This window comes from Oncorhynchus mykiss, chromosome 25, assembly GCF_013265735.2.
Source record: "Oncorhynchus mykiss isolate Arlee chromosome 25, USDA_OmykA_1.1, whole genome shotgun sequence".
Taxonomy (NCBI): Eukaryota; Metazoa; Chordata; class Actinopteri; order Salmoniformes; family Salmonidae; genus Oncorhynchus; species Oncorhynchus mykiss.
This window is the reverse complement of record NC_048589.1, coordinates 44,994,818-45,007,998: the sequence shown is the minus strand read 5'-3', so window position 1 is coordinate 45,007,998 and position 13,181 is coordinate 44,994,818. Positions and strand designations below refer to the sequence as shown.

The 13,181-nt window shown below is 45.7% G+C and overlaps 1 protein-coding gene across 5 annotated transcripts in view; it reads right to left on the bottom strand.

Moving 5' to 3' along the window:
• The window catches only part of dctn1b (dynactin 1b), a 121,742-nt gene that overhangs the window by 35,678 nt on the left and 72,883 nt on the right, over positions 1-13,181 (bottom strand). For all 5 annotated transcript variants that reach the window (XM_036963094.1, XM_036963095.1, XM_036963096.1 and 2 more), the window contains 2 exons: positions 5,361-5,465; positions 664-972 (listed from right to left, as the gene is read on the bottom strand). In XM_036963094.1, coding sequence (XP_036818989.1) covers positions 664-972; positions 5,361-5,465 — 414 coding nt within the window. The remainder of the gene's footprint in view (positions 1-663; positions 973-5,360; positions 5,466-13,181) is intronic.

The following is a 13,181-nucleotide window of genomic DNA, read 5'->3' as shown; positions in this document are numbered from 1 at the left end:
GGACAGGTAGTCATGATAATGTTGTGGACAGGTAGTCATGGTAATGTTGTGGACAGGTAGTCATGGTACTGTTGTGGACAGGTAGTCATGGTACTGTTGTGGACAGGTAGTCATGGTAATGTTGTGGACAGGTAGTCATGGTACTGTTGCGGACAGGTAGTCATGGTACTGTTGTGGACAGGTAGTCATGGTACTGTTGTGGACAGGTAGTCATGGTAATGTTGTGGACAGGTAGTCATGGTACTGTTGTGGACAGGTAGTCATGGTACTGTTGTGGACAGGTAGTCATGATAATGTTGTGGACAGGTAGTCATGGTAATGTTGTGGACACGTAGTCATGGTACTGTTGTGGACAGGTAGTCATGGTACTGTTGTGGACAGGTAGTCATGGTAATGTTGTGGACAGGTAGTCATGGTACTGTTGTGGACAGGTAGTCATGGTACTGTTGTGGACAGGTAGTCATGGTACTGTTGTGGACAGGTAGTCATGGTAATGTTGTGGACAGGTAGTCATGGTACTGTTGTGCACGGGACACTGTTGACCAGGTACACTGTGTACAGCTCACCTTTTTATAAGACTAAACCAAGATTATTTTCCCCTGTGTATTTTAGCGCTGCTATTCTGAAAGTGCACAGGGAACTAGGGAACTGTGTACATCTCACCTTGGCATAGGCCTTAGTCTCAGCAAACTTGATCTTGAAGTCAAACATCTCAGCTGGAGGCTGCTGCTGCTGCTCAGCTGTGGCTTCCTGCTGGCTGGTCAGCTCTCTGTTCACTTCCTGCAGGTGAGCGGTCAGCTCACGGTACTTCTTGATGGTCTGTTGATAGTCAGCTACGGTCTCCTGAGCAGCTTCCACCCGTTTCTCCGCCTCCCTGACCCTGCCTCCGCCCAGATCCAGCATCTCTCTGAGCTCCAGCTCCGTCTCTCTGGCGTTCTCCTGAAGTTCATCATTCATTTCGTTGATGGCTTCCTGTAGAAACGGACCAATCACAGAGCACAAGGTCACGCTTACGTTTTGTTTTTGTAGAGCAAAAAATAAACACATCAGTGAAGGTACTACGCTGTGTACAGACCCCATATTGTTGGTTAAACTGTATTGTTGGTTAAGGGGCTCGTAAGTCAGCATTTCACTGTGAGGTCTACTACACCTGTTGTATTCAGCATTTCACTGTAAGGTCTACTACACCTGTTGTATTCAGCATTTCACTGTAAGGTCTACTACACCTGTTGTATTCAGCATTTCACTGTGAGGTCTACTACACCTGTTGTATTCAGCATTTCACTGTGAGGTCTACTACACCTGTTGTATTCAGCATTTCACTGTGAGGTCTACTACACCTGTTGTATTCAGCATTTCACTGTAAGGTCTACTACACCTGTTGTATTCAGCATTTCACTGTGAGGTCTACTACACCTGTTGTATTCAGCATTTCACTGTAAGGTCTACTACACCTGTTGTATTCAGCATTTCACTGTGAGGTCTACTACACCTGTTGTATTCAGCATTTCACTGTAAGGTCTACTACACCTGTTGTATTCAGCATTTCACTGTAAGGTCTACTACACCTGTTGTATTCAGCATTTCACTGTAAGGTCTACTACACCTGTTGTATTCAGCATTTCACTGTGAGGTCTACTACACCTGTTGTATTCAGCATTTCACTGTGAGGTCTACTACACCTGTTGTATTCAGCATTTCACTGTAAGGTCTACTACACCTGTTGTATTCAGCATTTCACTGTGAGGTCTACTACACCTGTTGTATTCAGCATTTCACTGTGAGGTCTACTACACCTGTTGTATTCAGCATTTCACTGTGAGGTCTACTACACCTGTTGTATTCAGCATTTCACTGTGAGGTCTACTACACCTGTTGTATTCAGCATTTCACTGTAAGGTCTACTACACCTGTTGTATTCAGCATTTCACTGTGAGGTCTACTACACCTGTTGTATTCAGCATTTCACTGTAAGGTCTACTACACCTGTTGTATTCAGCATTTCACTGTGAGGTCTACTACACCTGTTGTATTCAGCATTTCACTGTAAGGTCTACTACACCTGTTGTATTCAGCATTTCACTGTAAGGTCTACTACACCTGTTGTATTCAGCATTTCACTGTGAGGTCTACTACACCTGTTGTATTCAGCATTTCACTGTAAGGTCTACTACACCTGTTGTATTCAGCATTTCACTGTGAGGTCTACCTACACCTGTTTTATTCAGCATTTCACTGTGAGGTCTACCTACACCTGTTGTATTCAGCATTTCACTGTAAGGTCTACCTACACCTGTTGTATTCAGCATTTCACTGTAAGGTCTACTACACCTGTTGTATTCAGCATTTCACTGTGAGGTCTACTACACCTGTTGTATTCAGCATTTCACTGTAAGGTCTACTACACCTGTTGTATTCAGCATTTCACTGTGAGGTCTACTACACCTGTTGTATTCAGCATTTCACTGTAAGGTCTACTACACCTGTTGTATTCAGCATTTCACTGTAAGGTCTACTACACCTGTTGTATTCAGCATTTCACTGTGAGGTCTACTACACCTGTTGTATTCAGCATTTCACTGTAAGGTCTACTACACCTGTTGTATTCAGCATTTCACTGTAAGGTCTACTACACCTGTTGTATTCAGCATTTCACTGTAAGGTCTACCTACACCTGTTGTATTCAGCATTTCACTGTAAGGTCTACTACACCTGTTGTATTCGGCATTTCACTGTAAGGTCTACTACACCTGTTGTATTCGGCATTTCACTGTAAGGTCTACTACACCTGTTGTATTCAGCATTTTACTGTAAGGTCTACTACACCTGTTGTATTCAGCATTTCACTGTGAGGTCTACTACACCTGTTGTATTCAGCATTTCACTGTGAGGTCTACTACACCTGTTGTATTCAGCATTTCACTGTGAGGTCTACTACACCTGTTGTATTCAGCATTTCACAGTAAGGTCTACTACACCTGTTGTATTCGGCATTTCACTGTAAGGTCTACTACACCTGTTGTATTCAGCATTTCACTGTGAGGTCTACTACACCTGTTGTATTCAGCATTTCACTGTGAGGTCTACTACACCTGTTGTATTCAGCATTTCACTGTGAGGTCTACTACACCTGTTGTATTCAGCATTTCACTGTGAGGTCTACTACACCTGTTGTATTCAGCATTTCACTGTGAGGTCTACTACACCTGTTGTATTCAGCATTTCACTGTAAGGTCTACTACACCTGTTGTATTCAGCATTTCACTGTGAGGTCTACTACACCTGTTGTATTCAGCATTTCACTGTGAGGTCTACCTACACCTGTTGTATTCAGCATTTCACTGTAAGGTCTACTACACCTGTTGTATTCAGCATTTCACTGTAAGGTCTACTACACCTGTTGTATTCAGCATTTCACTGTGAGGTCTACTACACCTGTTGTATTCAGCATTTCACTGTAAGGTCTACTACACCTGTTGTATTCAGCATTTCACTGTGAGGTCTACTACACCTGTTGTATTCAGCATTTCACTGTAAGGTCTACTACACCTGTTGTATTCAGCATTTCACTGTGAGGTCTACTACACCTGTTGTATTCAGCATTTCACTGTGAGGTCTACTACACCTGTTGTATTCAGCATTTCACTGTAAGGTCTACTACACCTGTTGTATTCAGCATTTCACTGTAAGGTCTACTACACCTGTTGTATTCAGCATTTCACTGTGAGGTCTACTACACCTGTTGTATTCAGCATTTCACTGTAAGGTCTACTACACCTGTTGTATTCAGCATTTAACTGTAAGGTCTACTACACCTGTTGTATTCAGCATTTCACTGTAAGGTCTACTACACCTGTTGTATTCAGCATTTCACTGTAAGGTCTACTACACCTGTTGTATTCAGCATTTCACTGTAAGGTCTACTACACCTGTTGTATTCAGCATTTCACTGTGAGGTCTACTACACCTGTTGTATTCAGCATTTCACTGTAAGGTCTACTACACCTGTTGTATTCAGCATTTCACTGTAAGGTCTACTACACCTGTTGTATTCAGCATTTCACTGTAAGGTCTACTACACCTGTCCCAGTTGGTCTGTGTCTGTCCCAGTTGGTCTGTGGTCTGTCTGTCCTAGAAGGTCTGTGTCTGTCCCAGTTGGTTTGTGGTGTGTCTGTCCTAGAAGGTCTGTGGTGTGTCTGTCCTAGTTGGTCTGTGGTGTGCCTGTCCTAGAAGGTCTGTGGTGTGTCTGTCCCAGTTGGTCTGTGGTGTGTCTGTCCCAGTTGGTCTGTGGTGTGTCTGTCCTAGTTGGTCTGTGTCTGTCCCAGTTGGTCTGTGTTGTGTCTGTCCTAGTTTGTCTGTGTCTGGCCCAGTTGGTCTGTGTCTGTCCCAGTTGGTCTGTGGTGTGTCTGTCCTAGTTGGTCTGTGTCTGTCCCAGTTGGTCTGTGGTCTGTCTGTCCCAGTTGGTCTGTGTCTGTCCCAGTTTGTCTGTGGTGTGTCTGTCCCAGTTGGTCTGTGGTGTGTCTGTCCCAGTTGGTCTGTGGTGTGTCTGTCCCAGTTGGTCTATGGTGTGTCTGTCCCAGTTGGTCTGTGGTGTGTCTGTCCCAGTTGGTCTGTGGTGTGTCTGTCCCAGTTGGTCTGTGGTGTGTCTTTCCTAGTTGGTCTGTGTCTGTCCTAGTTGGTCTGTGTCTGTCCTAGTTGGTCTGTGGTGTGTCTGTCCTAGAAGGTCTGTGTCTGTCCTAGTTGGTCTGTGGTGTGTCTGTCCTAGTTGGTCTGTGGTGTGTCTGTCCTAGTTGGTCTGTGGTGTGTCTGTCCCAGTTGGTCTGTGTTGTGTCTGTCCTACTTGGTCTGTGGTGTGTCTGTCCTAGTTGGTCTGCGTCTGTCCCAGTTGGTCTGTGTTGTGTCTGTCCTAGTTGGTCTGTGGTGTGTCTGTCCTAGTTGGTCTGCGTCTGTCCCAGTTGGTCTGTGGTGTGTCTGTCCCAGTTTATCTGTGTCTGTCCCAGTTGGTCTGTGGTGTGTCTGTCCTAGAAGGTCTGTGTCTGTCCTAGTTTGTCTGTGGTGTGTTTGTCCTAGTTGGTCTGTGTCTGTCCTAGTTGGTCTGTGTCTGTCCCAGTTGGTATGTGTCTGTCCCAGCTGGTCTGTGGTGTGTCTGTCCCAGTTGGTCTGTGTCTGTCCCAGTTGGTCTGTGTTGTGTCTGTCCCAGTTGGTCTGTGGTGTGTCTGTCCTAGTTGGTCTGTGTCTGTCCTAGTTGGTCTGTGGTGTGTCTGTCCTAGTTGGTCTGTGTCTGTCCTAGTTGGTCTGTGGTGTGTCTGTCCTAGTTGGTCTGTGTCTGTGCCAGTTTGTCTGTGGTGTATCTGTCTCACCAGATCAACGACTGTCTCTCTCAGTTCTCTGACTTTCTCCTCCAGGTCTAGATTCCTCTCTGTCAGAGTCTCCACCATCTCCTCAGCTCCTAGTGCCCCATCCACCTGGAACGCAGATCATAACACAGCCATCAGCCCCATCCACACAGCCGTCAGCCCCATCAACACAGCCATCATCCCCATCAACACAACCATCAGCCCCATCAACACAACCATCAGCCCCATCCACACAGCCGTCAGCCCCATCTACACAACCATCAGCCCCATCAACACAACCATCAGCCCCATCAACACAGCCATCAGCCCCATCCACACAGCCGTCAGCCCCATCAACACAGCCATCATCCCCATCAACACAGCCAATCATCCCCATCAACACAACCATCAGCCCCATCCACACAGCCGTCAGCCCCATCAACACAGCCATCAGCCCCATCAACATAGCCAATCATACCCATCAACACAACCATCAGCCCCATCAACACAACCATCAGCCCCATCCACACAGCCGTCAGCACCATCAACACAACCATCAGCCCCATCAACACAACCATCAGCCCCATCAACACAGCCGTCAGCCCCATCAACACAGCCATCAGCCCCATCAACACAGCCAATCATCCCCATCAACACAACCATCAGCCCCATCCACACAGCCGTCAGCCCCATCCACACAGCCGTCAGCCCCATCAACACAGCCATCATCCCCATCAACACAACCATCAGCCCCATCAACACAACCATCAGCCCCATCCACACAGCCGTCAGCCCCATCAACACAGCCATCATCCCCATCAACACAACCATCAGCCCCATCAACACAACCATCAGCCCCATCAACACAACCATCAGCCCCATCAACACAGCCGTCAGCCCCATCTACACAACCATCAGCCCCATCAACACAGCCGTCAGGGACCACAATTATTCTTATTCCCTCACCAGCAGCCGTGTTAAGTGTTTGTAACATAAACCTTTTCCTTTACAGGAAACCTGGGAATTTGGGGAAAGTTCCCAGAACTGTTCAACCCTATAAAAACACAGGAAAATGTGTATTTTAACTGTGCCTTCAAAATAGGGAGGTCCAGGTCGTCACAAAAATACAACATTTAGACGGCTCAACTCCGCTCACATGCTCTGCTTAGTGGTACATTAACGGGAAAGAAACGACAGGCAATCAATCCAGTGGGATGGACGTGACAAGATACTCAGGTGGGCGGGGCATGCGCGTTGCCACTCATCACATCATAAAGGCCACTGTGGAGAAGACAAGATACTCAGGTGGGCGGGGCATGCGCGTTGCCACTCATCACATCATAAAGGCCACTGTGAAGAAGACAAGATACTCAGGTGGGCGGGGCATGCGTGTTGCCACTCATCACATCAGAAAGGCCACTGTGAAGAAGACAAGATACTCAGGTGGGCGGGGCATGCGCGTTGCCACTCATCACATCATAAAGGCCACTGTGAAGAAGACAAGATACTCAGGTGGGCGGGGCATGCGCGTTGCCACTCATCACATCAGAAAGGCCACTGCTGAAAAACAACTGCCCTTCTGTACCCGTTCAACATAACCTAGATGTACAGTGTGGCAAAAAAGTATTTGTAATTGGGTAATTGTGCAAGTTCTCCCACTAAAAAAGATGAGAGAGGCCTGTAATTTTCATCATAGGTACACTTCAACTTCAACGAAGTATTGAGATAAACTTTTGTTATTGACCAAATACTTATTTTCCACCATAATTTGCAAATTAATTCATAAAAAATCCTACAATATGATTTTCTGGATTTTTTTTCTCATTTTGTCTGTCATAGTTGAAGTGTACCTATGATGAAAATTACAGGCCTCTCTCATCTTTTTAAGTGGGAGAACTTGCACAATTGGTGGCTGACTAAATACTTTTTGCCCCACTGTATGTGTTTGAGAGTGTGGGTTGGAGAGTGAGCTGCGTTCAGGGGATCGAGGTGTTTGAGAGTGAGGGCTGGAAGCAGACGTTACAACATCACCCAACTAATCATCAATTTAGAGCGCAGCTGCACGCCACCCGATCGTAATGCCCGTGGTAAATTTGGTTTGACTTTGGATATCCCAATGGGGCTAATTAGGAACCATCAGTAAATTACACAATGTACATGGGACATTATAAACAAGTTTAAATAGCTCAACATTTCAATGACTTAAAAACCTCAAACCTACTATGAATTGTAGAAATTCAAATACAAACTAAATATTGTCCCATTTACATTGTGTAATTTATTGACTGTCCCTAACTAGCCCCGGAGATAGGCTATCCAAAGTCAAACCTACTTTGCCGCTGTCGCACACCAGATCTCAGCTAAAAACACAGAATCAATTGGTTTATCTCTCTGTGACACCGATAACTTCCGAACAAAGTTGACTTCAAATGCAAAGCTGTCTTTCCAATCGATTCAAACACTCAACCTATAAAAATATTATTCAAATGAAAACCGAGATAACAACATAATATATAAATACAATAATGTTGCACGCCCACTTTTTCAGTTTTTGATTTGTTAAAAAAGTTTGAAATATCCAATAAATGTCGTTCGACTTCATGATTGTGTCCCACTTGTTGTTGATTCTTCACAAAAAAATACAGTTTTATATCTTTATGTTTGAAGCCTGAAATGTGGCAAAAGGTTGCAAAGTTCAAGGGGGCCGAATACTTTCGCAAGGCACTGTACCTGCCTCCTCCTGTGTATGACCTTCTGCCTGCCCCTGGACCCAGCTACCTGCCTCCTCCTGTGTATGACCTTCTGCCTGCCCCTGGACCCAGCTACCTGCCTCCTCCTGTGTATGACCTTCTGCCTGCCCCTGGACCCAGCTACCTGCCTCCTCCTGTGTATGACCTTCTGCCTGCCCCTGGACCCAGCTACCTGCCTCCTCCTGTGTATGACCTTCTGCCTGCCCCTGGACCCAGCTACCTGCCTCCTCCTGTGTATGACCTTCTGCCTGCCCCTGGACCCAGCTACCTGCCTCCTCCTGTGTATGACCTTCTGCCTGCCCCTGGACCCAGCTACCTGCCTCCTCCTGTGTATGACCTTCTGCCTGCCCCTGGACCCAGCTACCTGCCTCCTCCTGTGTATGACCTTCTGCCTGCCCCTGGACCCAGCTACCTGCCTCCTCCTGTGGTCCTCTACCAATAAAACACCTGTTGCGCCCTGTGCTTGAAACCAGCACTCTGTCTCCCATCATATTCATTACAGCTGTGGGCATATGGACATGATTGAAATAGAAGCAAGGAAAACTATTGCAAAGCCTTAATTCCGTGACATACAATTTGTTTTCCTAATCATCTCGTAAATCTCAGTTTTGGACGAGACTGACTTTATGACCAAAATTATCCTATTTACACTTGAGTCAATTTTTACACTAGAAAAAGGTTTCCGTCTCATATCAATGGCTGTTTTCAACCAGAGAAGTTGCTTTTTTTCCGATTCAGTCAGGAAAAACTAAATATTTAGAGCTTATTAATAATGTAAATGGTATATAGATAAAGACACTTACAGTTATGGATATAACTATGTAAAGATACAATCAGTGTAATCAGAGCTCTGTATTTATTTGGACAGTGAAGCATAAATAAAATGTGTCTCTATACTCCAGCATTTTGGACTTGAGATTTAAAAAAAAATGTGTCTCTATACTCCAGCATTTTGGACTTGAGATTTTAAAAAAAATGTGTCTCTATACTCCAGCATTTTGGACTTGAGATTTAAAAAAAAATGTGTCTCTATACTCCAGCATTTTGGACTTGAGATTTAAAAAAAAATGTGTCTCTATACTCCAGCATTTTGGACTTGAGATTTAAAAAAAATGTGTCTCTATACTCCAGCATTTTGGACTTGAGATAAATAAAATGTGTCTCTATACTCCAGCATTTTGGACTTGAGATAAATAAAATGTCATATTAGACAACAGTACAAAATGTCACCTTTTATTTGAGAGTATTTTTGTTTTACCGTTTTTAGAAGAAAAATAACTACTTTGTGTACCAAGTTCCCCCAATTTGAAGAAGTTATAAGTATTTGGACAAATAAAACCATTTTTGGTTGGCCCGGCAATAATGTACTGACTTGTTCAGTAATTGAAGGTGGAAATTCAAACATTGCAGATTGTAAAATACATTTTCAATGCAACAGTACACTAATCAGCAACCAATTGATTAACAATTATTAATTACGCAACTGTCATGTATAGCCAGAGCCTGCATGAGCCGTCCTTCTTTCACAGCTTGGATAGAAAGTTTAGTGTATAAAATCCGTCCATTCCCACAGTCCAACTGGTGTGAACGACACATTCTGGCGCCAAAGAGCCAACATGGCTCTAGGATCGTTTGTCTCTAGGATCGTTTGTCTCTAGGATCGGTCTGTTTGTCTCTAGGATTGGTCCGTTTGTCTCTAGGATCGGTCCGTTTGTCTCTAGGATCGGTCCGTTTGTCTCTAGGATCGGTCCGTTTGTCTCTAGGATCGGTCCGTTTGTCTCCAGGATCGGTCCGTTTGTCTCTAGGATCGGTCCGTTTGTCTCCAGGATCGGTCCGTTTGTCTCTAGGATCGGTCCGTTTGTCGCTAGGATCGGTCCGTTTGTCTCTAGGATCGGTCCGTTTGTCTCTAGGATCGGTCCGTTTGTCTCCAGGATCGGTCCGTTTGTCTCTAGGATCGGTCCGTTTGTCTCTAGGATCGGTCCGTTTGTCTCCAGGATCGGTCCGTTTGTCTCTAGGATCAGTCCGTCCGTTTGGCTCTAGGATACTTTGTCTCTAGGATCGGTCCGTTTGTCTCCAGGATCGGTCCGTTTGTCTCCAGGATCGGTCCGTTTGTCTCTAGGATCGGTCCGTCCGTTTGGCTCTAGGATACTTTGTCTCTAGGATTGGTCCGTTTGTCTCTAGGATCGGTCCGTTTGTCTCTAGGATCGGTCCGTTTGTCTCCAGGATCGGTCCGTTTTATCTCTAGGATCGGTCCGTCCGTTTGGCTCTAGGATACTTTGTCTCTAGGATCGGTCCGTTTGTCTCTAGGATCAATCCTTTTGTCTCCAGGGTCGGTTTGTTTGTCTCCAGGATCGGTCTGTTTGGTTCTAGGATCGGTCTGTTTGTCTCCAGGGTCGGTCTGTTCGTCTCCAGGATCGGTCCGTTTGGTTCTAGGATCGGTCTGTCCGTTTGTCTCCAGGGTCGGTCTGTTTGTCTCCAGGGTCGGTCTGTTCGTCTCCAGGGTCGGTCTGTTTGTCTCCAGGGTCGGTCTGTTTGTCTCCAGGGTCGGTCTGTTTGTCTCCAGGGTCGGTCTGTTCGTCTCCAGGATCGGTCCGTTTGGTTCTAGGATCGGTCCGTCCGTTTGGCTCCAGGATCGGTCCGTTTGGTTCTAGGATCGGTCTGTCCGTTTGTCTTCAGGGTCGGTCTGTTTGTCTCCAGGGTCGGTCTGTTCGTCTCCAGGGTCGGTCTGTTTGTCTCCAGGGTCGGTCTGTTTGTCTCCAGGGTCGGTCTGTTCGTTTCCAGGATCGGTCCGTTTGGTTCTAGGATCGGTCTGTCCGTTTGTCTCCAGGGTCGGTCTGTTTGTCTCCAGGGTCGGTCTGTTCGTCTCCAGGGTCGGTCTGTTTGTCTCCAGGGTCGGTCTGTTTGTCTCCAGGGTCGGTCTGTTTGTCTCCAGGGTCGGTCTGTTTGTCTCCAGGGTCGGTCTGTTTGTCTCCAGGGTCGGTCTGTTCGTCTCCAGGATCGGTCCGTTTGGTTCTAGGATCGGTCCGTCCGTTTGGCTCCAGGATCGGTCCGTTTGGTTCTAGGATCGGTCTGTCCGTTTGTCTCCAGGGTCGGTCTGTTTGTCTCCAGGGTCGGTCTGTTCGTCTCCAGGGTCGGTCTGTTTGTCTCCAGGGTTGGTCTGTTTGTCTCCAGGGTCGGTCTGTTCGTTTCCAGGATCGGTCCGTTTGGTTCTAGGATCGGTCCGTTTGGTTCTAGGATCGGTCCGTCCGTTTGGCTCTAGGATCGGTCCGTTTGTCTCCAGGATCGTTTGGCTCTAGGATCGTTTGTCTCTAGGATCGGTCCGTTTGTCTCCAGGATCGGTTTGTTTGGTTCTAGAATCGGTCCGTTTGTCTCCAGGGTCGATCTGTTCGTCTCCAAGATCGGTCCGTTTGGTTCTAGGATCGGTCCGTCTGTTCGTCTCCAGGGTTGGTCTGTTTGTCTCCAGGGTCGGTCTGTTTGTCTCCAGGATCGGTCCGTTTGGTTCTAGGATCGGTCCATCCGTTTGTCTCTAGAATTGGTCCATTTGTCTCCAGGATCGGTCCGTTTAGATCTAGGATTGGTCCATTTGTCTCCAGGATCGGTCCGTTTAGATCTAGGATTGGTCCATTTGTCTAACACGATCCCGTGTGTACAGTTGAAGTCGGAAGTTTACATGCACCTTTGCCAAATACATTTAAACTCAGTTTTTCACAATTCCTGACATTTAATCCTAGTAAAAATTCCCTGCCTTAGGTCAGTTAGGATCACCACTTTATTTTAAGAAATGTCAGAATAATAGTAGAGAGAATGATTTATTTCAGCTTTTATTTCTTTCATCACATTCCCAGTGGGTCAGAAGTTTACACACACCCAATTAGTATTTGGTAGCATTGCCTTGAAATTGTTAATCTTGGGTCAAACATTTCGGGTAGCCTTCCACAAGCTTCCCACAATAAGTTGGGTTTTGGCCCATTCCTCCTGACAGAGCTGGTGTAACTGAGTCAGGTTTGTAGGCCTCCTTGCTCGCACACGTTTTTTCAGTTCTGCCCACACATTTTCGATAGGATTGAGGTCAGGGCTTTGTGATGGCTACTCTAATACCTTAACTTTGTTGTTTTTAAGCCATTTTGCCACAACTTTGGAAGTATGCTTGGGGTCATTGTCCATTTGGAAGACACATTTGCGACCAAGCTTTCATGTCTTGAGATGTTGCTTCAATATATCCACATAATTTTCCTACCTCATGATGCCATCTATTTTGTGAAGGCACTGAGTTCGAAGGTAGGCCTTGAATTACATCCAAAGGTACACCTCCAATTGACTCAAATGATGTAAATTAGCCTATCAGAAGCTTCTAAAGCCATGACATAATTTTCTGGAATTTTCCAAGCTGTTTAAAGGCACAGTCAACTTAGTGTATGTAAACTTCTGACCCACTGGAATTGTGATACAGTGAATTACAAGTGAAATAACAAATGTTGAAAAAATTACTTGTGTCATGCACAAAGTTGATGTCCTGACCGACTTGCCAAAACTATAGTTTGTTAACAAGAAATGTGTGGAGTGGTTGAAAAACAAGTTTTAATGACTCCAACCTAAGTATATGTAAACTTCAGACTTCAATTGTATAATATAATCTTGATGTTGTCATCATTTATGTAAAACGGAGAAATGTAAGCTACCCTATCTGGCTCCAGTCTCATCACTCGTAGGCCAACAAGTGTTCACCGAAGGGGGGGGGTCGATGTCATTAGCGCCGCTGTGCAGTTGTCAGCTTGGCTTTCTGGACGAGGAGGAGGAGGAAGAGGAGGGCATTTTGATTGCCTTACTGATGGCATGACTAAACTGCTTGTATTCAACCATATTCCCAGTCACCTTGGTTAAATGCAGTGGTTTGTGCTTTCAGTTTTGTGAGAATACTGCCATCTATCTCCCTATTCTTAGTTAGGGTAGGTTTTAATAGTCACATAGGGAACAACATCTCCTATACACTTCCTGATGAACTCAGTCACCTTGGTTAGGGTAGGTTTTAATAGTCACATAGGGAACAACATCTCCTATACACTTCCTGATGAACTCAGTCACCTTGGTTAGGGTA